A 23,499-nucleotide genomic window follows, 5' to 3' on the forward strand; every position below is an offset into this window, starting at 1 on the left:
CCATGCCCTCTGGCTTCTATTCAGCAGAGAACAGGAAGGGAGGGGTTAGGAGGCCGGGGTGTTAATCCCTGGGATCGGCTCTCTCCCTGCAGGGTGGCTGCTGCCCACTGGCCCCCTCAGTGGCCTTGGCCCCAGCTCCTGGCAAAAGGGTCTCCCAACAGCCTCCCTCCAGGTCTGGTAACTGCGCCTCCCCTCCCTGTACTCACCCAGGTCCGGCTACCTGTGCTGTGCTCCCCTATTAGCTCGTCCACATCTTAGGAGGTAATCCCTTTATTAAACCTTCCTCAAATTCCCCAGCCCAAGTATACCGTGGCTTTTCTTTCAGGACCCCAATTCACCACCCATTACATGTGGCCCCCAGTTAGACCAGAAGGTCAGAGAATGTAGCAGCACAGTCATCCTCCGCTGCATCTCAATGTCTGATTCAGCGCCTGCGCATAGTAGCTCAGTATTTGTCGAATGAGTGAATGAAGGGAAGGATCCGTATCATCTGGAGAGGGGCTATGGAGGCGGGAAGGACAGGCTGAGATTTTAGGAGGCGAAGGGGAAAAAGAGCAGCAGTGATGAGGATGTCGCCTCCCCGCCAGCATAAAGACCTCTGTGTATGTCCTTCTTAGCACTTCACAATCTGCGGTGATCACAGTTTGCTTTCTTTGTATGTCTTCCCACTAGAATGGATTCCCCAGCGGCATGTCCATGTCTGTCTTGTTCACTCTGGTATCCTTAGAGCCCGGCGCCGTGCCTGACATACATAAAGGCTCTAGATCCACACTTGTCAGATAAATGCAAGATGCATGAGTTATCCAAAAGAAACACTGAGTTGGCAGAGGACCTGGAAAGCCGGGTTGGGCAGTTTGGAGGTTTCGTGCAGAGTGGTAGGGATGAACTTAAAAGTCTAGTGCAGGAGTGGGGGTGGGGATGAGAAAGATGGAGCTTACAGAAAGAGCTTACAGAAGGGAGGCTGCTGCAGCCTCCAGCAGGCAGGGAAGGAAGAGGTGGCAGAAACTGGGGAGAGATCAGATGCAGATGGAGGATGAGGAGTCCAGACCATCTGGAGGATGAGATGGTGCTGCAAAGCCAGTGGTCCTGGCCCAAGGTAAGTACTCTGGGCCCAGCTGCTACTGGCCTTGATTCTATAATAACTTTTGCATGAAGTGGGAAAGCTGGGGAGTGGAAGTGGTTTGTTGTGGGGGGTGGCGGTGAGTGAATAAAATCCAATCTACCTTGTTGCTTTGAGGGTATAACCAGATAGCTCAGTGGAGAGCGACAGACAGATGCTGAGGACTTGCAGGGTGGTGACAGCCAGGGGTGGAAGAGCAGATGAGCCACGTTCTGTGTAAGCAGAGGGTGGTCTGGGATCACACCCAGCTGGGTGGGTCGGGGAAGGGAATAAGAGCCAGCAAAGAAAAGGGAGGCTAAGAGGGGGCACAATCAGGAGACGGGGGCAAGGTCCTGGGGCCAAAGGAGCGACTCTGAAGAAGGAAGAGGCAGTCAGCAGGCCCTTGTCAGAAGCGAGGCTGGGCTGGAGCTCACTGAGGGCCGCATCCTTGAGGAGCACCTTTCTGCCGCCTCTGGACTGGCTGGGGGAGCTGACAGTGCCAAGTCAGGTGCGGCCAGTGCTGGAGAAGGGTTTGCTGCCTGTCCCACCAAAGCATTCCCAGGCACGTGTCCTAACCCTCATTGTGTCAGAGATAGCCGGCTGTCTGCCAAATCCATTCTTTCCTTGCTGACAAGCCTCCCACATTTGTCCTAGACACAGAGCCTGATTTCCTCACTTGCTGTGCAGCTCGGCAGGGCCTGGGAGGGGGTCAGCTTCTGGGCTCCAAGCTCCCTTCACACACACGCTTCCACCCCTTTCCTCTTCCTCACTGGAAAGGGGATCCAGCAGAAGGGGCGGCAGCAGTCTTCCAGCGCACACACGAGTGTCACCTGAGGTGATGGGGGAGCCGGGAGACTGACAGAGATTTGACATCATCAGGCCACCAAGCCGGCCTGGAACACCCACCCCGACTTTCACAGAAGGCATATAGTCTGTCTTAAGTGACTCTATTTGGGGAACTCTTTGTGAGAGCAGCCGAACTCAGGTTGGAACATATCGTTTAATCCAGTAGAAATACCACTTGGATCAGACCAAAAGTCGTTCCACCCCATCTCTGCCAGGGGCCCCGCGGGGCAGTGACAGGGGGCCACAGGTGTGTCCCTTGACAAAGACTCACACTCTCCACATACCAGGAATTAAGTCTCCTTACAGATCTGTTACAGAGCCATTACTCAGAAACCACTCAAAATACTTGATAAAAACGTTTGTAAACCTGTCATCTACTCCATCAAGAAACGAATAACAGTGACTAGAAGCCTCACCAACGCTCTCTGCAACTGATTTCATTTCCAGCTCCCAGGGACGGTGTGCGTGTGCGCATGGGTGGACCCACGTGGCACACAGTGGTAGCAATGCCTTTGAGGAGCAGAATCGTGTGCCCGTGAAGCAAGAGCATGAAAGGTTAACAAGCGTGGACTTGAATGGGATGCCTGTGGGCAGAACCACAGCTCTGCTCCTTATCAGCCAAGCAGACTGAGGTGTTTCTGAGCTCTGGGGCCTCAGGGCCTCCACTGCAAGTGGGGACAGTAAGGACATCTACATTTGAGGTGATTGTGAGGATTAAATGAGTCCGTATGTGGAAAACACAATAGTGACTGACCAGCATTAAGTTCTCACTTAGTATTAGCTTGTATGTCATTTTTAACGCAACAGAGAAGAACACAGTTTGGCAACTGAGTAACATTGTCACTTACAAAGCACAGGTACAGATGTTCTCATTAAATCTTCTTGATGAGGTAATCATCATTATCCATTTTATGGAAACTGATTTGGACATTTAGGGAGTTGCCCTCCATCTCACAGCTGATTCCCAGATGGCTCAGTGGGTAAAGAATCTGCCTGCATTGCAGGAGACCTGGGTTCCATCTCTGGGTCAGGAGGATCCTCTGGAGGAGGGCATGGCAATCCACTCCAGTATTCTTGCCTGGGAAATCCCATGGACAGAGGAGCCTGGCAGGCTACAAGTCTATAGGGTTGCAAATAGTCGGACATGACTGAAGCCACTGAGCACGCATGGACACACAGTTGGTAGGTTGTGGTAGAGCCAAAAGTACAGATAAATGTCACTGAGTCTTGTTTTATAGAACCACCACCATTAAGTTGAGCAACTTAAGGATTCCAGAAAATCAAAGTTCAGGAAGGCTAGTTCCATTTAGGGTTGTCCCACCCACCCCCTAAACCAGGCCACTTTGTTGTTAGTTTCTCCATTAACTCCACCGATCATCTTATTTAACTGCCTCATGATCAGAAAAGGAGAAGAGGACCTGCCCAGCACCCTCATCCCCGGGCCAGAGCTGGGAGGGGCTGTCGTACACTTCAGTTCAGTTCAGTTCAGTCGCTCAATCGTATCTGACTCTTTGCGACTCCATGAATCGCAGCACGCCAAGCCACCCTGTCCATCACCAACTCCTGGAGTTCACTCAGACTCGCATCCATCGAGTCAGTGATGCCATCCAGCCATCTCATCCTCTGTCGTCCCCTTCTCCTCCTGCCCCCAATCCCTCCCAGCATCAGTCTTTTCCAATGAGTCAACTCTGGAGATGTGAAAACCTAGGGCAATGTGTGGATCTTATTTTGGTCCTGATTCAAACCAGCCAACTATTAAAAAATAAAAACATCTTTGAGATAATAGGAAAAATTTGAGTATGAACTGGATATGAGAGGATACTATAAAATCACTCTTCAGGGTACTTCCCTGGTGAAAGCGAAAGTGCTAGCTGCGCAGTTGTGTCTGACCCTTTGCGATCTCATGGACTAGCCCACCAGGCTCCTCTGTCCATGGGATTCTCCAGGCAAGAATACTGGAATGGGCTGCCTTGCCCTCCTCCAGGGGATCTTCCTGACCAGGGTCTCCTGCATTGCAAGCAGATTCTTTACCATCTGAGCCACCAATCCCATATAAAAACCTAATTTTTAACAAAGACACAAACATCATTCAGTGGAAGAAGGGTAATTTTTCCACAAAGGGTAACTGAATCAGTTGGACATCCTCAGGCAAAAGTGAACTCAACCTAAACCCCAACCTCATAGAAAGTATATCTAAATAGATCAAGGCCTAATCATCAAAAAGTCTACAAACAATAAATGCTGGAGATGGTGTGGGGAAAAGGGAATGCTCTTGCACTGTTGGTGGGAATGTAAATTGATACAGCCACTATGGAAGACGGTATGGAGAGTCCTTAAAAAACAAGGAATAAAACCACCATATGACCCAGCAATCCCACTCCTAGGCATATACCCTGAGGAAACAAAAACTGAAAAAGACACACATATCCCATTGTTCATTGCAGCATTATGTACAATAGCTAGAATATGGAAGCAACCTGCATGTCCATCAACAGATGAATGGATAAAGAAGTTGTGGTACATATGCACAATGGAATATTACTCAGCCACTAAGTAATACTGAGCAAATATTACTCAGCCACTGAGTAAAAAGGAATGCATCTGAGTCAGTTCTGATGAGGCAGATGAATCTAGAACCTATTATATAGACTGAAGTGAGTCAGAAAGACAAATACTGAATTCTAATGCACATATACAGAATCTAGAAAAATGGTACTGAAGGATTTACACGGCAGCAGTGGAGAAACAGACATAGAGACTAGACTTATGGACATGGGGAGAGGGGAGCAGAGGGTGTGAGGTATGGAAAGAATAACATGGAAACTTACGTTACCAAATATAAAATAGATAGCCAACAGGAATTTGCTGTATGGCTCAGGAAACTCAAACAGGGGCTCTGCATCAACCTAGAGGGATGGGAAGGGGCGAGAGATGGGAAGGAGGTTCAAAAGGGAGGGGATATATGTATACCTATGATTGATTCTGTAAAGCAATTATCCTTCAATAAAAAAAAATAGATCAAGGCCTAAAACATAAAACATGTATTAAAATATTAGAAAAATATAGAAAAAGATCTTCAGGACCTAGGGCTCAATAAAGAGGTTTTAGGCCTGTCAACAGAAACAATCTATAAAAGAAAAAATAAATTGGATTTCATGAAAATCAAAAACTTTTGCTCTCCCAAAGATCCCTGTGAAGCGAATGAAAAGACCAGCTACAGAGTGTGAAAAAGTATTTACAAACCACATGCCTGACAAAGTTCTTGTATCCAGAATATACAAAGAAATCTAAAAACAAAGAAGCAATCCAGTTAGAACATGGACAAAAGATTTAAATGGATAACTAACCAAAGAAGATATACAGACAGCAAAAAAGCACATGAAACCATGTCCAACATCTAGCCATCAGGGACAGGCAAACTAAGATCACAACGAGTGTTATCACATGCCTAGCAGAACAGCTAAAAAAACTGTTTAAATGATAACATCAAACACTGGAGAGGATGTGGAGAAACTGGCTTATTCATACATTGCCAGTAGGAAGGCAAAATGATACAGGCCACTGTGGAATAGGTTTTTTTTTTTTTTTTTTTTTAATGAAACATACAGTTACCATAGGACCCAGTGGTTGCATTACTGGGCATTTATTGTAGAGAAATGAAAATTTATGTTTACATAAAAACCTATACACAGCTGTTCACAGCTGCTTTAGCCATAACAGCCCCAAACTGGAATCAGCCAAATGGTTAAACAAACATGGTACATCCACCTGGGACGCTGCTCAGCAATAAAGAAGCTACTGACACAGCCACCTGGATGGCTCTCACTCCTTATGCTGCGTGGAAAAGCCAATTCCAAAAGGCTACAAACCTAAAATTCCATGTAATATTTTAAACATAAAATTAAAGAAATGGAGAAAGGAGAGCACTGGTTGCCAGAAGGTAGGGATGGGGAAGATGTGAGAGGTGGATATGGTTATAAGGAGACAACCCGACGGAACTTCATGGTTATGAGAATGTTCTGAATTTTTAAAAAAATTTTATTGGGGCAAGTGGATTTACAATGTCATGTTAGTTTCTGCTATACAACAAAGTGAATTGGTTATACACATACATATATCCACTTTTTTAGATTCTTTTCTCAAAGAGGTCACTATAGAGTATTGAGTAGAGTTCCCTGTGCTACAGAGTAGGTCCTTATTAGTTATGTATTTTATAACTTTTATGGTGGGTTTTTTTTTTTGGTTACACTGGGTCTTCGTCGCTGCATGCAGGAGCGGGGGGCTATCGTCACTGCTGTGCACGAGCTTCTCGTGGCGGTGGCTTCTCGTCGTGGAGCACAGGCTCTAGGTGCACAGGGCTCAGGAGTTGCAGCACGTGGGCTCAGCATTTGTGGCGTGCACGCTCCAGAGCTCAGGCTACTCTTGTCCTGGCACCTGGGCTTAGTCGCTCCTCTGCCTGTGGATACTTCCCAGACCAGGGACCAAACCCGCATCCTCTGCTTTGGCAGCTGGATTCTTATCCACTATACCACCAGGGAAGTCCTATCTTTTTTATCTGTCATAGTGTGTATGTCAATTCCAACCTCCCAGTTTAGCCCTGCCTGCTCCCCAATGTTCTATATCTTGACTGTGAATTTACACAACATAATTACATAGAATTACACACGCACACAAAGGTGAAATCTGGATAAGCTCTGTGGATTGTACCAATGTCATTTTCTTGGGTTTGCTATTATACTAGTTATTTGAGATGCTACCAGTGGGACCTCCCTGGTAAAACACTTTTCTTTTTTTGGGGGGGGGGTAACATTCTCTCAATCTGTAATTACCTGAAGAAAAACTTTAAAAAGTCTATCAGAGATGCATAACAGCATATTTACAGATTACATGATACAGCTCTCAGGTTTGTTTTAAAATATATTCTAGGAATTAAAAAAATAAAACAGTAGAAGACATAGATGAAACAGAACTGAAAAGATGTTGCTAAATGTTGAAGCTGGGTGAATAATACATAGGGAAAACACTAGTTTTGTGTTTGCAGACTTCCCAAATAAAAAGTTTTAGACAGCTTAGAAGGACTAAGCCTAACTTAGACAGCCGTACTCAATGCTATAACTTTTGCATATAAATTGAGTTCAATGCTTGTAATTGATTCATTTACAAAGTTTATTATGACCTTTTATTAAGAGCTCATAAATCACAGGCTTAATCTGATTTCATTGACTACTTTTTCCCTCCACGTATTCTCCCAAAGTTATAAAAAATAAATTTATAAATATACAGTGAGGATCATGCAGTTTTTACACAGTAAGAGCTGGGTCAATGTTTCACGTTGTCCAAGCATCTCCCAGTGTCTCGTTCAGGACAGAATTTGAGTGGCATGGCCTCTGAAGTCTCAACAGCAGAAGGGCAGTTCTTTTCCAAATTTCACCTCATCACTCAGCATTACAGCATCAACAGGTGCTTGTCTGGGAAGTATCAGGAGAAACCGCTGGGATGACCACTCCAGGAAGTGGAATTTTAGCCCTGTAACTGCCATGGCTCGACTCTGGGACTGTATTTAAACTTAACAAAGAGCCAAATGACAAGCTTGGAAGGGGTCAGCACAGGCCCAATCTGACGACTATAACTGGAAGGGTTTCAGGTCACTACAGACGGGGAAACTCTTATTTGGTCCAGAGCTGGGGAATCAGATTTTCTCATTCCGCTTCCCTTGTCCAGTTACTGACAGCAGCACTTTCCTTCCAGCCGGTGGGATGGCGTGTTTAAGACAATGGTGAGGCCAGCACACGGAGCCTGCTGCCTGCTGTCACCAGGCTTTTTGAGTTTTCAAATTCAACCAAGAGGACGTAAGACTAAGAGATGACTGTGGAGGCTGAGTATCAGGAGAGCTCAGGATGGACCTAAGGACTTTACCCAGGGTCTCGTGTTTTCTGTGTATTAACTGGGGTTTCTCTGGGATTTCACTGGCATTTCTCTTCCTCCGACTTAGTTTGAAAACCTCTTCCTTTGGAGACCAGCCAAAGGTATCAGCTTGCCCAGCATCTTCCTTTCTTGGTTTGTAGGCACATCAAGGATGAAGAGGCAAAGAGTTTGGGCAGATTCAGACATGCAGGTTCTTCTTGGCCCACTTCTGCCATAAGGCGGGCACATGGCCTTCTATCCGTGCCAGCCTCCAGCAGACCCGCCAGGTTTCTCAGCCTTTGGACCATACGGCCAAGCCCGGCCTTCAAAATCTCATCCCCACCACCTCCCAGTCCCATCGATCCTTTTCCTATTGCATAAAATCAATGATTCTGCTATCAAATCACAGCATAATACATCCACTTAGTAGGCTCTTGCCAAAGAAAAATCTCTTTTCCCAGGACGGTGCAGAACTTGGTTGTTCCCAAGCACATGCTCCATGACAGGACAGTAAATGATAAACCTCTCGCGAGAGGGCACTGCCCTGCCTCAGGGAGATTTCATCAGATGCTGAGAGTCAGTGCTGTCTTCCACTCTCCTCCCCATGAAGGCATCTGGTCATGCCTCCTGACTCCTGCTGGCCCTACAATGAGGCTGCAATGGGTGAGCCTCCTGCTTCCAACACGTTGAAAAAGGGCAAGTCACCTTCAACCAAATCAACAGGGTGCTTGCAGCCCAGGCGGGCAGAGAAATAAGCAGATTCTAGGATGATAAATCAGAGCCACAAATTGTTGGCCAATGAAAGGATCCAGATATCCTGAAACACAAACTAAGCACACCGTCTTTCTGGCAATGAGCAGAGCAGGCAGAGCCCCCCCTCTGCCACCTTCTCTGGTCTCCCAGGTTTCAAAGAATCAAGTTCCATGATTATAAATGAATTCACCATTCCTGTACCCCATGGTATGGCCAGCTGATTAAAAGTCTCATCATTTCTTCATCAACCCCAAAATCCAGTGAGAACAGGTAATTGTAATAGAGAGTTGGCTATTAAAATCATGCCAAGTTCACACCCCACAGCCTCAGCTTGACCCCGAGACGACCACCTTCCTCTTCCCTCGTGTGGCTTTAACTCGCCCAGGAGGGTGGCGTCCACATCTCTGTACAAGGCAGGCTTCCTTCTTAGCTCAGGAGAGGGACCTAGGAAGAAGAGGAATCCTTGGAGCCCACCTGGCGGGGGGCCCGCTAGCTCTCCTTCTGGTGAGGGGAACAAAAACTGCTGGGCTGTGCGGGCTGGTCCCTGGGCTGCAGGATGCTCAAGCTCCATGCAACAAGAAAGAGGTACGTGCAGGAAACGAGGATGGAGAGGTAGTGGGGAACATTTCCTGTCACCAAGTAGCTCTGCCCAAGGCTCAGACCCACCATGAGCCTCTCTTTTCTGCCCAGGAGCAGAGAAGACCACCTCGGTCAGCCGGGGAGGCCTCTCTGCACCCCAGCCTCCAACTCACTTCTTCCTACGGATCTTGGGTTTCTTCACAGGCCGCAGATAGGGGTTATCGATGATACTCTCCTCCCCGTTTCGGCTCCCCGACAAGGAGGGGTTCTGCTGCAGAACAGAGGTGTTCTCCTTCTCGGCTCCAGAATCATCCTTTGAGCAAAGCCGAAATAAAGCAAAACAACCAGCAGCGTGAGGAAAGAGATCATACCTGTGGCTGAAAACTACTACAAGCACCCCTCTCATTGAGAAATCAGAAGCTTGGCTAATGTGCCTCTCTCTGCTCCAGAGGAGACCAGGCAGTGGCTGCGATCAGAGGAAGGCGGGAGCGTCAGCGGTGACACAGAACGTAAGACCCTGAGAAGGCAGGGACAGGAGTCGGAAGGGAGCAGAGGCCTGGGAGGGCAGCGAATCAGGGACTACAAGTCAGATGCTTCAGCCTGTGGGGATATAACAAAAAAGAGAAGTGGGACTTCCTTGGTGGCCCAGTGGCTAAGACTTCTCGCTCCCAAGGCAGGGGGCTCAGATTCAGTCTCTGGTCAGGGAACTAGAATCCACATGCCACAACAAAGATCAGACATCCGGAATGCCACAAGGAAGCCCCAGCGCAATCAAATAAATACTTTTTAAAACTTAGAGAGAGAGAGAAGGGGCCCTCGGTCCCCTGCAGGACTGAGAGGTACAGGACCAGAACAGACCATGTGCACAGAGCCCCTCCTGGAGCTAACCTCATGTAAATCATGATCTACTGCCCCATAAATTCTCAAGCATCTGGTACTTGCAACGTGGTGCCAATGGTCATATGCCGGTGGAGGCCAGAAACTGCTGGAGCCCCGAGAGCTCCCACGAAGGCATCAGCATGGGAGTGTCATCCGCCACCTCCACGTGTGGCCTGTGGGTCAGGCCTCTCCCTGTTCGGTTTTTGAGAAAAGTGATTTTTGGAGAAAAGTTTATAAGTTTGAGTATAACCAATATGATCTTGAAGATTTTTTTTTTTAAATCACAATTGGATGTAGACATAGAAAACAGTAATGATGCTGAAGTTTTACAAACTGCTTCTAAAAATACGGGTGACTGATTTTCCTTTCCTTTTTTACACTCTCTTTCTATTTTCCAAGTTCTTTAAAATGAGCAGAAGCTACAGGAGAGGCGCTGAGGGGACTCACACGAAGGGCTCAGGCCCAAGTGGCAATAAGTGACCAGAAGCTGCTGGTTGGGCTGCACCCCCTGGTGACAGGCCGAAGGTTCCACCACTGAGGTTCCTGTTCTGTGTGTGCTCGTCGCTCAGTTGTGTCTGACTCTTTGTGACCCCATGGACTGCAGCCCGCCAGGCTCCTCTGTCCATAGGATTCTCCAGCCAAGAATACTGGAGTGGGTTGCTTTTTCCGTCTCTAAGGGATCTTCCTGACCCAGGGATGAAACCAGGTTCTCCTGCATTGAAGACAGATTTTTTTACCATTTGAGCCACCAGGTCAGCTGTTGTGTAACTTGAGGCAAAAGAGGATCTGACCTCAAGCAGGAGATGGGGCTGTCAAAAGACAGCAGGGCAGAGGATGCTGTCATCAGGGATAGAAGAAGTAGATGAAAGAAATAAAGGAACTAAACTGACTGAGATTTGTAAAGAAAAGGTGGGAGCAAAAAGGACTGTCAGGAGTGACCTGGGCTCAGAAAAACCAGACTCAGGCAATGCGCATGCTCTGTGTGAATACCAGGCACCCAAGGGTGCTGCCTCCAGCCTCACAGGTTCCAACACCATTTCCACGGCAACATCTCCCACCTGAACCTCCCCAGCTGTCACCTCTCCCGTGACCTCCAGGCCTGCACGGCCTGTCACTCTACCACCGCCATCTCCGGGCATCTCAAATTCAATGTGCCTGAAACTGAACCCCGAGCACAAACAGCTCCTCCCACTGACATAGGTGACGGCAACTGCATCCTCCCATTGGCCCAAGCCCCAAAATCCATCACGCCTGCTTTTTTTCTTTCTCTGATATATCCCCCAGCCAACCTGTTAGGAAAACTTCTTGGCCTTACTTTCAGAATACAGGCAGAACTGACTTCCATTATCTCTAGTGGAACCCCCTGGTAGGATCCCCTGCTGTCTCCCACCTGGATGGACAGCCGCCTCCTAACAGCTATCCCGTCACAGTCCATCCTCTGCCTGCCCTGTGGTCACCAGCGTGGCCAGTGCTCCCTGGAGAAGCTCAGACCTGCCCCTCCTCTGCCCCACATCCTCTCATGACTCCCGCTTCACCCAATGGGAAGACAGCTCTTCAAACTGCTCACAAGGCCCTTCCTGACCTGACCTCTCCCTCTCCCCCACGCCCATCCCACCTGCCTCAGTCACAGCCCCACTTGCCTTCTTACTGTTTCCTTTCCAGGACACCACCCCAGAGAGCCCGAGGCTCAATCCTTCACCTCCTTCAAGACAGCTCGGATGTCACCTTCCCTGTGATGTGTACCTTGAGCACCCTATTTAGAACGGAAACCTCCCCGCTTTATCCTGGATCTTTCCCTACTTAGTCCCCCCCGCCTCCACCCAGAGCACTTTTCATCTTTAACATACTATACAGTGACGGATTTACATATTATACTTCATGGTCAAGCCCCCACTGCCAACACACGGGCTGCCAAGAGGCAGCGGTTGTCTTTGTGCTGGTCACTGATGTGTCCCAAGCACCCAGAACAATGTCTGGCACCTACCAGGTATTAAGTAAATATTTGTTGAATTAGTGAATGGTACGTTGTTCAGAAAAAAGTAAAGGGTGAGGCACTGGGATTGCCTGCAGACGGAAGCTGGTTCAAATGTATGAGAAAATAATCATCTGATACACCAATTTAAAATGAAGGGCCCCTTCATATTCGTAGATAGAGAAACCAGAATCAAGCTCAACAAAGTAACTTCCCAGCAACAGTCTGTGAGAGCTTCTTCCTCCACAGACAAAAGAACACTTTAAAACACCAGTTAGAAAATAAATAAATAAATAAATAAAACACCAGTTAGTGAACTCCTTGTTAACAATGTCGTGTAAACACTAAAGACAGGAAATAACCTAACGTCCAAAGGGGACTGGCTTGTAAAGTCCACACAAGAGGGCGGGACTATGGGGAGGGGCGAAACAGCTCCGCATACAAGGATGTGGAATGACCGCCACGTAGCTCCACAAGGGAAGAAAGCAAGGGGTAAAAACTGTGATTTGCTGTGTATGTTCAAAACAACAATTAAAAAAACGTCTCTAAGGACTTCCCCGGCAGTCCAGTGGTTAAGATTCCATGCTTCCAATGCAGGGAGTACAGGTTTGCTCCCTGGTCAGAGAACTAAGGTCCCACGTGCTGCACAGCATGGCCAAAAAAATAAACTCAAACAAAGTCTCTAGAAGAATTCACAAGAATGTGGTGACACTGCTTGCTCTGTAGGAGGGGAAAGGAGAGTGAAAGACGGTCACCACACATCTTTTTGCACATTCGGGTTTCAAATGTTTGCTTGTTGCCAGTCCGACAAAATAACAAGCCCAATTGATTGTCCATAAATTGTTGCTGGAATCCTTCTCTTGAAGTTTTTTATTTCTCTGTTCTGTACAGAAGAGCACATGGCCATACAACAGGGGCGGGGAGGGGGTGGGCAGGGGTGCCATGGGCTGTCATATGCCAAGCACCCAACATAGATGAGCTGATTTTATCTCAGGCGCCTCACTTCCCCTTGAAGTAGGCATTCCCATTTGTAAGGAAACAGACTCAGATGCTGGGTCAGGCAACCAACGTCACTTAGTGGAAAACAGCCTGGTCTGGATTTGCAGCCAGGCCAGTCTGACTCCCAAGGCTCAGGTCTTTTTACTCTTTGCTGTCTGGCTTGGCCTCCAGGGATCCAGAAGTCCTCAGGCAGCTCCTGGCATCCAGTCCGCCTCGCTGTACTCACCGCCATGACCTCACCTATGTCACTCCCAGAGTGTTAGGTAACTCAACTGCAAGCCCTTGAGCTTACTTACAAAAGGATTGTGATGTTTGTTTAGAAGATTCCTCCTTCTCATAAGGTGAACCTCATCTTAGTCCATGACCCAATCACCATATCTCAGACCGACTTAATAGAGTCCAAACCAGAAGCGTAGGATAACAAGCTCCTCTGCTTTACGTAAAGCCATGGGCTGCCAGCCCTAATTCTGAAAGGAATAATTCAACATTAAAGAGGTATGTGATCAGGCAAGAGAGACCGTCAGTAAATACTAGAGTCAGAACTGGCACTCTCCACCTGCATCCCGGGGCTGCAGACTGCCACCTGGGGCCTCACACCTCAGAGAACCCTCAGTCCAGTTACGACCACTAAGCCATCTCTTGCTTAAAAGCCAGGGCCAGCCCTAAATGACAGATGAACATGGCAACCTCACTCTAAGGATCCAATAAGCCTTAAAGGCATTAGAGCTTCTGGCACGTCTATGCCTCTACTTGGAACTTTCTCTCCTGATGCATAAATGAGTGGCTCTTACCCTCTTACTTGCCAAGGACAATACATCATAACCCGAAAGGAACACCCCCAAGTTTCCACGAGCACACTCCCCTCCTCAACCTTTGTCTCTGTCCACACACTTTGTCTCCTATCCTGGCTGGGAAAAGTCCACAATCAGGCTAACCCCTCCTTTTGGGTACTGGATTCCTGCCCTACCAAAGATCATCATTCCAAAATGTTTTTCTCTCCTGAATCAACTTTATCAGATCACTCTCACCAGCACAGGCATCTTGTTACACCTCTCTGACCTCCTTAATTCTTTCCCTTTAGTTACCACGCCATTTCTCTCTTTTCCGTCAGAGCAAAATTCCTTGAAACCACGGTCTACATTTAATAGAACTTCCTGTGATGATTTAATTGTTCATATCTGCACTGCCCAGCAGGGTAGCAGGAGTCACAGGTGGCTACAGAAATGTAGCTGGTGTTGACTAAGGAACCAAATTTTTTGTTATATGTAATTTACATCAATTTAGACTTAGTTGCCTGTGGACTACTGGCCACTGTGAAGGACAACACCAGTCTGTACTCACTCACTCCAATTTCTCTCCTCCCATTCTCTTTGAATTCACTTGCTCTCATTCTTCCTGAAATGGCTGGTGCCAAATCTAAGGGACAAAGTCTCAGTCCTCACACGGCTGGAACCAGCCGCAGCTGCAGACAAAGATCAAGCGGGATCATGCTCCTCCTCCTAAAACTTTCTTCCCTCGGCACCCAGGACGCGCCACCTTCCCTCCTGTGCCTTCTCCACATCCTTGGCAGGTTCCTTGTCTCCTCAGCTGCTGAACAGTGCAGAGCCCCAGGGCTCAGTCCTGATACTTCTCTTTTTTGTCCTCATTGCTCCCTAGGTGCTCATCTGGTCTCTAGTGGTTTTCAACACTACCTACATGCTGAGGACTCCCAGACTTGCACTTTGAGCCCAAACACCTTCCTACCTGACATCACCATGACTCTTTGTGACCCCACGGACTGTAGCCCACCAGGCTCCTTTGTTCATGGATTATCCTGGCAAGAATACTGGAGTAGGTTGCCATTTCCTTCTCCATGGCATCTTCCCGACCCAGGGATCAAACCTGCGTCTCCTGCAGCTCCTACATTGGCAGGGGGATTCTTTAGCACTGAGCCACTAGGGAGGCCCCTACCTGATCTCACCAGCCGGATATCTAACAAGCATCTCAAACTTACCTCATGTACACCTCAACTCCTGGTTCCCCCGCTACCCCGATTCCACCCAAAAACCTCCCCTTTCTTGGCTGAAGCCAACTCCTTTTTTCCTACCCCGATTCCACCCAAAAACCTCCCCTCTCTTGGCTGAAGCCAACTCCTTTTTTCCTACCCCGATTCCACCCAAAAACCTCCCCTTTCTTGGCTGAAGCCAACTCCTTTTTTCCTACTGTTCAGGCAAAAAACCTTGCATTTGTCTTTGACTCTCTCTCTTTCCCATCTCACACCCACTCTGTCAGTCGGTTCTTTTCTGAAAATCACCTGCAATTCGGCTAAGTCACCCACCCGGTCGTGCCTCTCCCCCTGCTCCTTCTCTGAGCTTCCTGCACCGTCTCTGAGCTTCCTGCTCCGTCTCTCAGCTTCCTGCTCCGTCTCTCAGCTTCCTGCACTGTCTCTCAGCTTCCTGCACCGTCTCTCAGCTTCCTGCACCGTCTCTGTGCTTCCTGCACCGTCTCTGTGCTTCCTGCACCGTCTCTCAGCTTCCTGCTCCGTCTCTCAGCCTCCTGCACCGTCTGAGCTTCCTGCACCGTCTCTGAGCTTCCTGCACCGTCTCTGAGCTTCCTGCACCGTCTCTGTGCTTCCTGCACCGTCTCTGATCTTCCTGCACCGTCTCTGAGCTTCCTGCACCGTCTCTGAGCTTCCTGCACCATCTCTCAGCTTCCTGCACCAGCCCCCTGACCGGCCTCTGCTCCGCCCTCACCCTGTGCAGTCCACCTTGACCGCACCAGCTCACCCATCCCGAGACCCAGCTCTGCTTAGCGGGTCGCGTGGCTCCCGTCTCACTGACAAAAAGCCCAAGTGCTGGTGTACCGTGAAGCCCTGAGCCCCAGGAGCTCCCTGACCCCATCCCCTGCTGCTCCCCTCTTACTGGTGTCTCCCTGGTCACCCCCACGGCCTCTGCTCTTCTTCAGCACAGCAGTTCCCACCTCGGGGCCTTTGCATCTGCCGTTCCCTCTGCGGGGAAGGCTCCCCTCCCAGAAAAGCGCAGGCCTTGTTCCCTCAGGCCTTTGCTCACCTGTCCGCCTTCTCACTCACCCTGTCTAATACCACGCCCCCCAGGCCCATGCCTACTCCTGTCCCCTACTCCTGTCTCATTTTTCCTTAGTTCCGTGAGGGCAGGACGTTTTGCCTATTTTGCCTTCCGCTAATTTCGCAGCACCCAACACATGCCTAACTCTGGCAGGGGCTCATTCAGTATCTGCTGGATGACTGAACGAATCCCCAGGGAGCAAGAGATAACGTCACCACAGGCCCATCGTGCAAGCCCCTCACAAGAGGCCAGAGACTGAGGGGGTCCTGTCCAACCCCTGGGGAGACAGGCAGTGAGCAGCATGGGCTCCTGCGGGGGGTGGGGGCGAGGGGTGCACGGAAGCGGACGGAAGGCTGGACCCACCGGGCTGATGTGAAGAGGGAGGTTCTCTGTGTCCGTCTGCTCGTCCTGCTCTGAGGAATCCGTCTCCTCCATCTGCTGCATCTCCAGCTCGGACGGAAGAAGAGCCGTCAGGTAGGGAATGGTGAAAGGCCTGGCAGCGATCACTGGGGGATTGGAAAAGAGGCCAGGAGCCTTACGACACATCAGCGAGCAGCACCCAGCGGCAGGGATGCCTAACATGCTCGGGCACTCACCACGGGCCAGGTAACACTTATACGTTACCTTTAACCCTCGCCTCCACCATATTAAACAAGTACAATTACCAGCCTCATCGTACAGATGGGGAACTTGAGGAATGGAGGGATGATGAACGTGAAAGTGAAAGTGAAGTCGCTCAGTCGTGTCCAACTCTTTGCAATCCCATGACCATGGGATTCTCCAGGCAAGAAGACTGGAGTGGGTTGCCATTTCCTTCTCCGGAGGACCATCCAGACACAGGAACTGAACCTAGGTCTCCCACACTGCAGGCAGACACTCTACTGTCTGAGCCACCCCCCTCAAACACACAGGAAGTGGCAGAGTGGGATATGAACCCCGGCAATATGACTTCAGAGCTTCTTTTACCAAGCACCAGAGAGGACTGGGGCTGAATCCTAGTGAAGCATCAGCTTAGTGATCTTATACCCGAGGCCAGTTAACCCCTCAGCTTCATTACTAGAGCAAAGATATGGATCCCTTCAGCCTGAAGGACTCAAGTCCTGACAGTGGACCTGAGAACTCTTGGCCTGGAATATATCCATGGAGCTAGAGGGCACTTCAGGTAAAGGAGTGATCCAATTCCTCCAAAAAGCAATGAGGCTGAGGAGAAATTATTGTTTAAAAAAAAAAAAAATTGAAAGAAAGTCTCTGTGTATACTTCCATGGTAGAATTAACAGCAGACACTCAAAGATTATTTTCAGCATGGCTCAGATGTGGGTCCTGCACACAGAAAGAACTAGGTCTGAATACCATCTGCTCGCCACGTGACCTTCGGCAAATTACTCCATTGCTTTTCTCTAGAAGCCTTGGCTTCCCAGAAGGGCAGTGGAAATAGTTCCTAACTCAGAGGTTCACTCAAGGAGCTCAGAAGTAACAGAAGGGAAGTGATCAGCATAGCTTCTGGACTTAGTAACCTAGCTGCTGTAGATCCAGGGCCAGGAACACAGCGAGGATCCACCAGGAGCCTGCTGACCCCTCCAAGCTCATCACCCTCGCTCCCCTAGGGAAACCCGGAGGCTGATGGAGGAAGGAACTTGGGTCACACAGCGAAATGGTAGTGCTGAGATGAGAACTTCAGGGGTGGGCCCTGTGAGAGGCTGCTATGAAGGCGAAGCCTGGCAGAGGCTCTGTAACTGCCTGGCCCGACGCCAGGTCCTTCTACCACCAGGGCCGCCCTCTCACTGGATGAGCCTCTCTGATGCCCAGGGCTCAGTCACCCTCGAGGTGACCTCAACTCAACGAACCTCAAGCACCCACTTCCAACACAGGTCATGACTATTTTTGAGTCATCAGTTAGGGACAGGCCCTGAAGATCTGGGAAAAAAGAGCCAGAAATCTGAAAAACAAGTTCCACCCAAGATAAGGACAAAGCTTTCTTGTTTCTTCCAATCACAATGAGGGAGGGAAGAGGGGATGGTGTCTCAAGGACAAGGCAGGGTCCACAGAGGGGAGAGACTCACGTGGAAACGTGCTGACGTCATCTTTGAAAAGACTCTGGGTCTCGCCTGTCTTGGCCATGAAACGGGTGAGTGCCCGCTCCACATCGCGTCTCTGGGACGCGGCCTTCTCCCGCAGGACCTGGTAGTCTGACACGGGCTCGCGGTACGTCTAAAGGGAGAGCAGCAAAGACGCTCGAGAAAATACCCGTGACTGCATTGCTCTCCTTGGGTCCCTGCCTTGCTGTTGCTCTGTCCTCCCACCCTTTAAATGACCCCCTACCGTCACCCAGAGCAGAGATCTCCAAGGGTGGTGGAAGGGCACAAAGAAAGTAATAAGACTATCATTAACATTTACTTTGAATCTTAAAAATTAAGAAATGTACAAATATTTATATAGTGCTTGATCCTAGGCATTCATTTAGCTCCCGTGACAGCTGGACTCAGGCATAAGGGAGAAAGGGAATCCTCAACCTCCAACCCCCTGCAAGCCCTGATGGGACCACCTAGGACCCTTGGTGTAATGCGATGACAAGATTTTCTGACATGTTTGAAATTTTCCCCAAATGAAGAATTTGATGAGATCCTGAACACTCTGGTTAAAAACATTAAAAAGCAAGATCTTACAATTATTTTTAAGACAACTGCTTGACATTTATCATAAAAGTTTGAAATTTAATTAACAAAATTCTTCAAATAAATTGGTAGGTGAGAATGAAAAAAAATTACTTTTATGGTTTATTAAGGACAGCCTAAGATGCCACCTATCTTTGTAATATATCTTTTTCAACTATGAGAGCTGTTAAAGTAAACTTCAGTTTAAAGAAAGACGTGTCGAAGTCCCAACCTTGAGGGCCTCAGAATATGATCTTACTGTATTTGGAAGCAGGGTCAGGGCAAGATGCACTCAGTGAACATGAGGTGATATACAGTAGGGCGGTATGAAGCCACATGACTGGTGTCCTTAACAGAAATGGTCAAATGAAGGCGGAGAGGCAAAGGGAGGGCCACGTGAAGGCGGAAGATCGCAGTAACATATCTACAAGCCAAAGGACCCCATGAGCTGCCTGAAGCTACCAGAGGCCGAGAAGCGATTTCAGAGGGAGCCTGCTGACACCTTGATTTTGAACTTCTGGCCTCTGGAACTGGAAGACAATGCATTTCTGTTGTTCCGAGCCACCTACTTTGTGGCACTTTGTTACAGCAGCCCTGGGACCCTCATACAGAATCCACTGGTCAAGGGCAATGTCTGTGTTGCAGTGGTGGGTGACCACTTGCTCCTTTCCCCCCATATCTTGAGGTGTGGAAAAATCTCCCGGATGACTTGCTCTAACCCCGCATTGTGGCCACATTTGCATCAGGACACGGGGACACAGGAAGTGAGTGGAACAGCTTCTAGGGACTCCTGGCCACCATGTGCCTTCCAAGGGAAGGAGAAATTGCTAGAAGGCAAATTAGGACATATCAAACCACACACGAAAACTAGACTTGTCCTATATAGACCCAAAGCTCACAGTTATGATAAGCTGCTGCTGCTGCTGATGCTAAGTCGCTTCAGTTGTGTCTGACTCTGTGCGACCCCACAGACAGCAGCCCATCAGGCTCTGCTGTCCCTGGGATTCTCCAGGCAAGAACACTGGAGGGGGCTGCCATTTCCTTCTCCAATGCATGAAAGTGAAAAGTGAAAGTGAAGTTGCTCAGTCGTGACCGACTCTTCGCGACCCCATGGACTGCAGCCTACCAGGCTCCTCTGTCCATGGGATTTTCCAGACAAGAGTACTGGAGTGGGCTGCCATTGCTTTCTCCTATGATAAGTTACATTTCATATACCAAGCTTTTTTTTGGCTGTGCCACATGGCATGCAGGATCTTAGCTCCCCGACCTGGGATCAAATTCATGCCCCTGCAATGGAACAGTGGTCTTAACCACTGGACCACCAAGGAAGTCCCACCAAGTATGTTTTAAGTAACTTTTACCCTGATTTCAAAAATAACTTTTACCTATTTTGGAATATTTGGAAAACCCAGAAAAGCATACACAAAACAAGAGTTAGCTACACTCTAACCAAGAATTACTACCAATGTTTTGTGGAATAGGTCTTTTCTTTATGTGGCTAGGTACTTTTGTATCTAGAAGATATTAAGAAGTGATGGCAAGAATATACAGAAGAACTATACAAAAAAGATCTTCATGACCCAGATAACCACAATGGTATGATCCCCCACCTAGAGCCAGATATCCTGGAATGTGAAGTCAAGTGGGCCTTAGCAAACATTGCTATGAACAAAGCTGTTGGAGATAATGGAATTCCAGTTGAGCTATTTCAAATCCTAAAAGATAATGCTGTGAAAGTGCTATACTCAATATGCCAGTAAATCTGGAAAACTTGGCAGTGGACACACGCCTAGAAAAGGTCAGTTTTCATTCCAATCCCAAAGAAAGGTCATGTCAAAGAATGTTCAACCTACTATACAATTGCACTCATCTCACATGCTAGCAAAAGTAATGCTTCCAAGCCAGGCTTCAGCAGTATGTGAACCATGACCTTCCAGATATTCAAGCCAGATTTAGAAAAGGCAGAAGAACCAGAGACAAAATTGCCAACATCTGTTGGGTCATTGAAAAAGTAAGAGAGTTCCAAAAAAACATCTGCTTTATTGACTATGCCAAAGCCTTTGACTGTGTGGATCACAACAAACTGTGGAAAATGCTTCAAGAGACGGGAATAGCAGACCAACTGACCTGCCTCCTGAGAAATCTGTATGCAGGTCAAGAAGTAACAGTTAGAAACAGACATGGAACAAAAAACTGGCTCCAAATTTGGAAGGGAGCACGTTAAGGCTATATATTATCACCCTGTTTATTTAACTTATATGCAGAGTACATCATGTGAAATGCTGGGCTGGATGAAGCACAAGCTGGAATCAAGATTGCTGGAAGAAATATCAGTAATCTCAGATATGCAGATGAGACCACCCTTATGGCAGAAAACGAAGAGAAACTAAAGAGCCTCTTGATGAAAGTGAAAGAGGAGAGTGAAAAAGTTGGCTTATAACTTAACATTCAGAAAACTAAGATCATGGCATCCAGTCCCATCACTTCATGGCAAATAGATGCGGAAACAATGAAAACAGTAAGAGACTGTTTCCTTGGGCTCCAAAATCACTGCAGATGGTGACTGCAGCCATGAAATTAAAAGACGGTTGCTCCTTCGAAGAAACGCTATGACCACCCTAGACAGCATATTAAAAAGCAGAGACATTACTTTGCCAACAAAAGTCCATATAGTCAAAGCTAAGGTTTTTCCAGTAGTCATGTATGGATGTGAGAGTTGACTATAAAGAAAGCTGAGTGCCAAAGAATTGATGCTTTTGAACTATGGTGTTGGAGAAGACTCTTGACAGTCCCTTGGCCTGCAAGGAGATCCAACCAGTCCATTATAAAGGAAATCCTGAATATTCATTGGAAGGACTGATGATGAAACTCCAATACTTTGGCCACCTGATGTGAAGAACTGACTCACTGGAAGAGACCCTGATGCTGGGAAAGATTGAAGCCGGGGGGAGAAAGGGATGACAGAGGTTGAGATGGTTGGATGGCATCACCAACTTGATGGACGCGAGTTTGCGCAAGTCCGGGAGTTGGTGATGGACAGGAAAGCCTGGTGTGCTGCAGTCCATGGGGTCACAAAGAGTCAGACACGACTGAGCAACCGAACTGACTTTTGTGTCTGGACGGGAGCGGCAAAATTGTGCCAGCTTCAATTTCTTCATTAACTCTATTTTTGCCAGCAAAGTGCAGAAGATAATTCTCCTTTGCCAAATTGAAGACATTTTGGAGGAGAGACATTCTGAGTCCTGAACTACCCTGTTACCAATAAACTTCTGGACTCCAGTCTGACAGCCAGGTAGAATTGAGTCTGCTTTTGCATCAGTCACAGCCTCTAGCATGGCCTTATCACTCACCGGAGTTTTGATGTAGGTATGGGGGTCAGGAAACTCAGGGAAATGGCTGGGGATGTGTGGCGGGTGGGGTCGGTTCTGTCCTGCAGTGAGGGCCTTGGGGGTCACCGGCTGATTGGTCACCGGAGCTGCAACAGAGTTATGACTGGTTACGATTCCACCAGAGGTCTTGCGTCTCTAACCCAACCCTCCTTTTCTCAAAATAAATGCTGGACCTTAGTGTTCTATGCAACAGGCACTTTGTACTTCTACTAATAAAAGGCGTTCGATGGCTTGAGGACCTGAAAGGGTACCTCTGCCCCCAACCTCTGCATAATCTGGGGTGACATGCCCATGTACAATAATCTGCCTGCATGCCTCTCAGGAGGTGAGCTGGTGGCTGTGACAAGCTAACTAGGTAAAAGAGAGGCCTGAGGAACTAAGCAAGTTAGGTGGGCTGCTCGCTCTTTTCAAGAATCTGGGTAACAAAGACAAACACTGAGCCAGGGAAAGTTAAGTGAGGAGGGGATTAAAAACGGCACCTTCCACTGCTGCCTTGAGAGGTATTCCTAAAAAGATGCCAGCCTGAAAAGAGTGATGAAAAAAAAAAACAAACTAGTGAATTCTTGCCAGGTTCCATAAACCCAAACTAGTTACTCCAACTCAGTTTATGGTGCTCAGTGTATCGAAGGCAGGGATCATCACACTTTTTGTATAAAGGGACAAAAAGTAAATATTTTAGGTTTTGCAAGCCATGCAGTCTGTCACAACTACTGAACCCTGCCATTATAGCAAGAAAGCAACCATAGGTAATAAGTAAATGTGGCTGTGTACCAACAAAGGTTTATTTACAAACATAGGTGGTGGGCCACAGTACCCATAGTTTACTGATTCTTGATCTAAGCAGGAACAGGAACTCTCATATTTCTCAAGTAGCATCGGGATGGTTTGCCTTTGTGGTGAGTGAATTTCACAACCTAATTCCATCGGCCCAAATCAAGATGACACTGTAGGTAGCCCCAAATCATGGAAAGGAGCCTGCACTGAGGCAGTAGCTACATACCAGTCCCTGCCCTATTCAATTACTTCACTCCACCAGCATTAATTGAGCACTACCGGATATCTTGGTTCGCAGTCACTTACGGGCGGTGATGACCATCCTCTGAGACCGTTTTGCATATGCAGGGAGAGTGTCCACATTGAAACCTAAGAAACAGGAAAACAAAAATCACTGCCTAGGCCACTAAATATGGAAGGGGAAGTAATGCTGCGGTGAAATGGTTTAAACTCCTGACTTTGCTGCCACTCAAAGGAAGCTACAACAGAGTCCGCCAAAGGAGTTAAGAGGTCTCTTACAGGGTTCAGAGGAACCCTCTTTTGATAACTGTCAAGTTGAAAGCAAACCAGGAGACTCACGAGGAGATTCAA

At 48.0% G+C, this 23,499-nt stretch overlaps 1 protein-coding gene across 2 annotated transcripts in view; it reads right to left on the reverse strand.

Moving 5' to 3' along the window:
• LOC128055909 (transcription initiation factor TFIID subunit 8) overlaps positions 1-23,499 on the reverse strand; it is a 90,674-nt gene that overhangs the window by 63,230 nt on the left and 3,945 nt on the right. The window contains exons 4-8 of one of the 2 annotated variants that reach the window (XM_052648490.1): positions 23,215-23,277; positions 22,096-22,220; positions 18,155-18,302; positions 16,457-16,599; positions 9,351-9,494 (exon numbers count right to left, since the gene is read on the reverse strand). In XM_052648490.1, the coding sequence (XP_052504450.1) occupies positions 9,351-9,494; positions 16,457-16,599; positions 18,155-18,302; positions 22,096-22,220; positions 23,215-23,277 (623 nt within the window). Of the gene's footprint in view, positions 1-9,350; positions 9,495-16,456; positions 16,600-18,154; positions 18,303-22,095; positions 22,221-23,214; positions 23,278-23,499 lie in introns of those variants that run through there. The other variant, XM_052648489.1, reaches the window with a different exon arrangement.

This window comes from Budorcas taxicolor, chromosome 11, assembly GCF_023091745.1.
Source record: "Budorcas taxicolor isolate Tak-1 chromosome 11, Takin1.1, whole genome shotgun sequence".
In the NCBI taxonomy this organism is placed as follows: Eukaryota; Metazoa; Chordata; class Mammalia; order Artiodactyla; family Bovidae; genus Budorcas; species Budorcas taxicolor.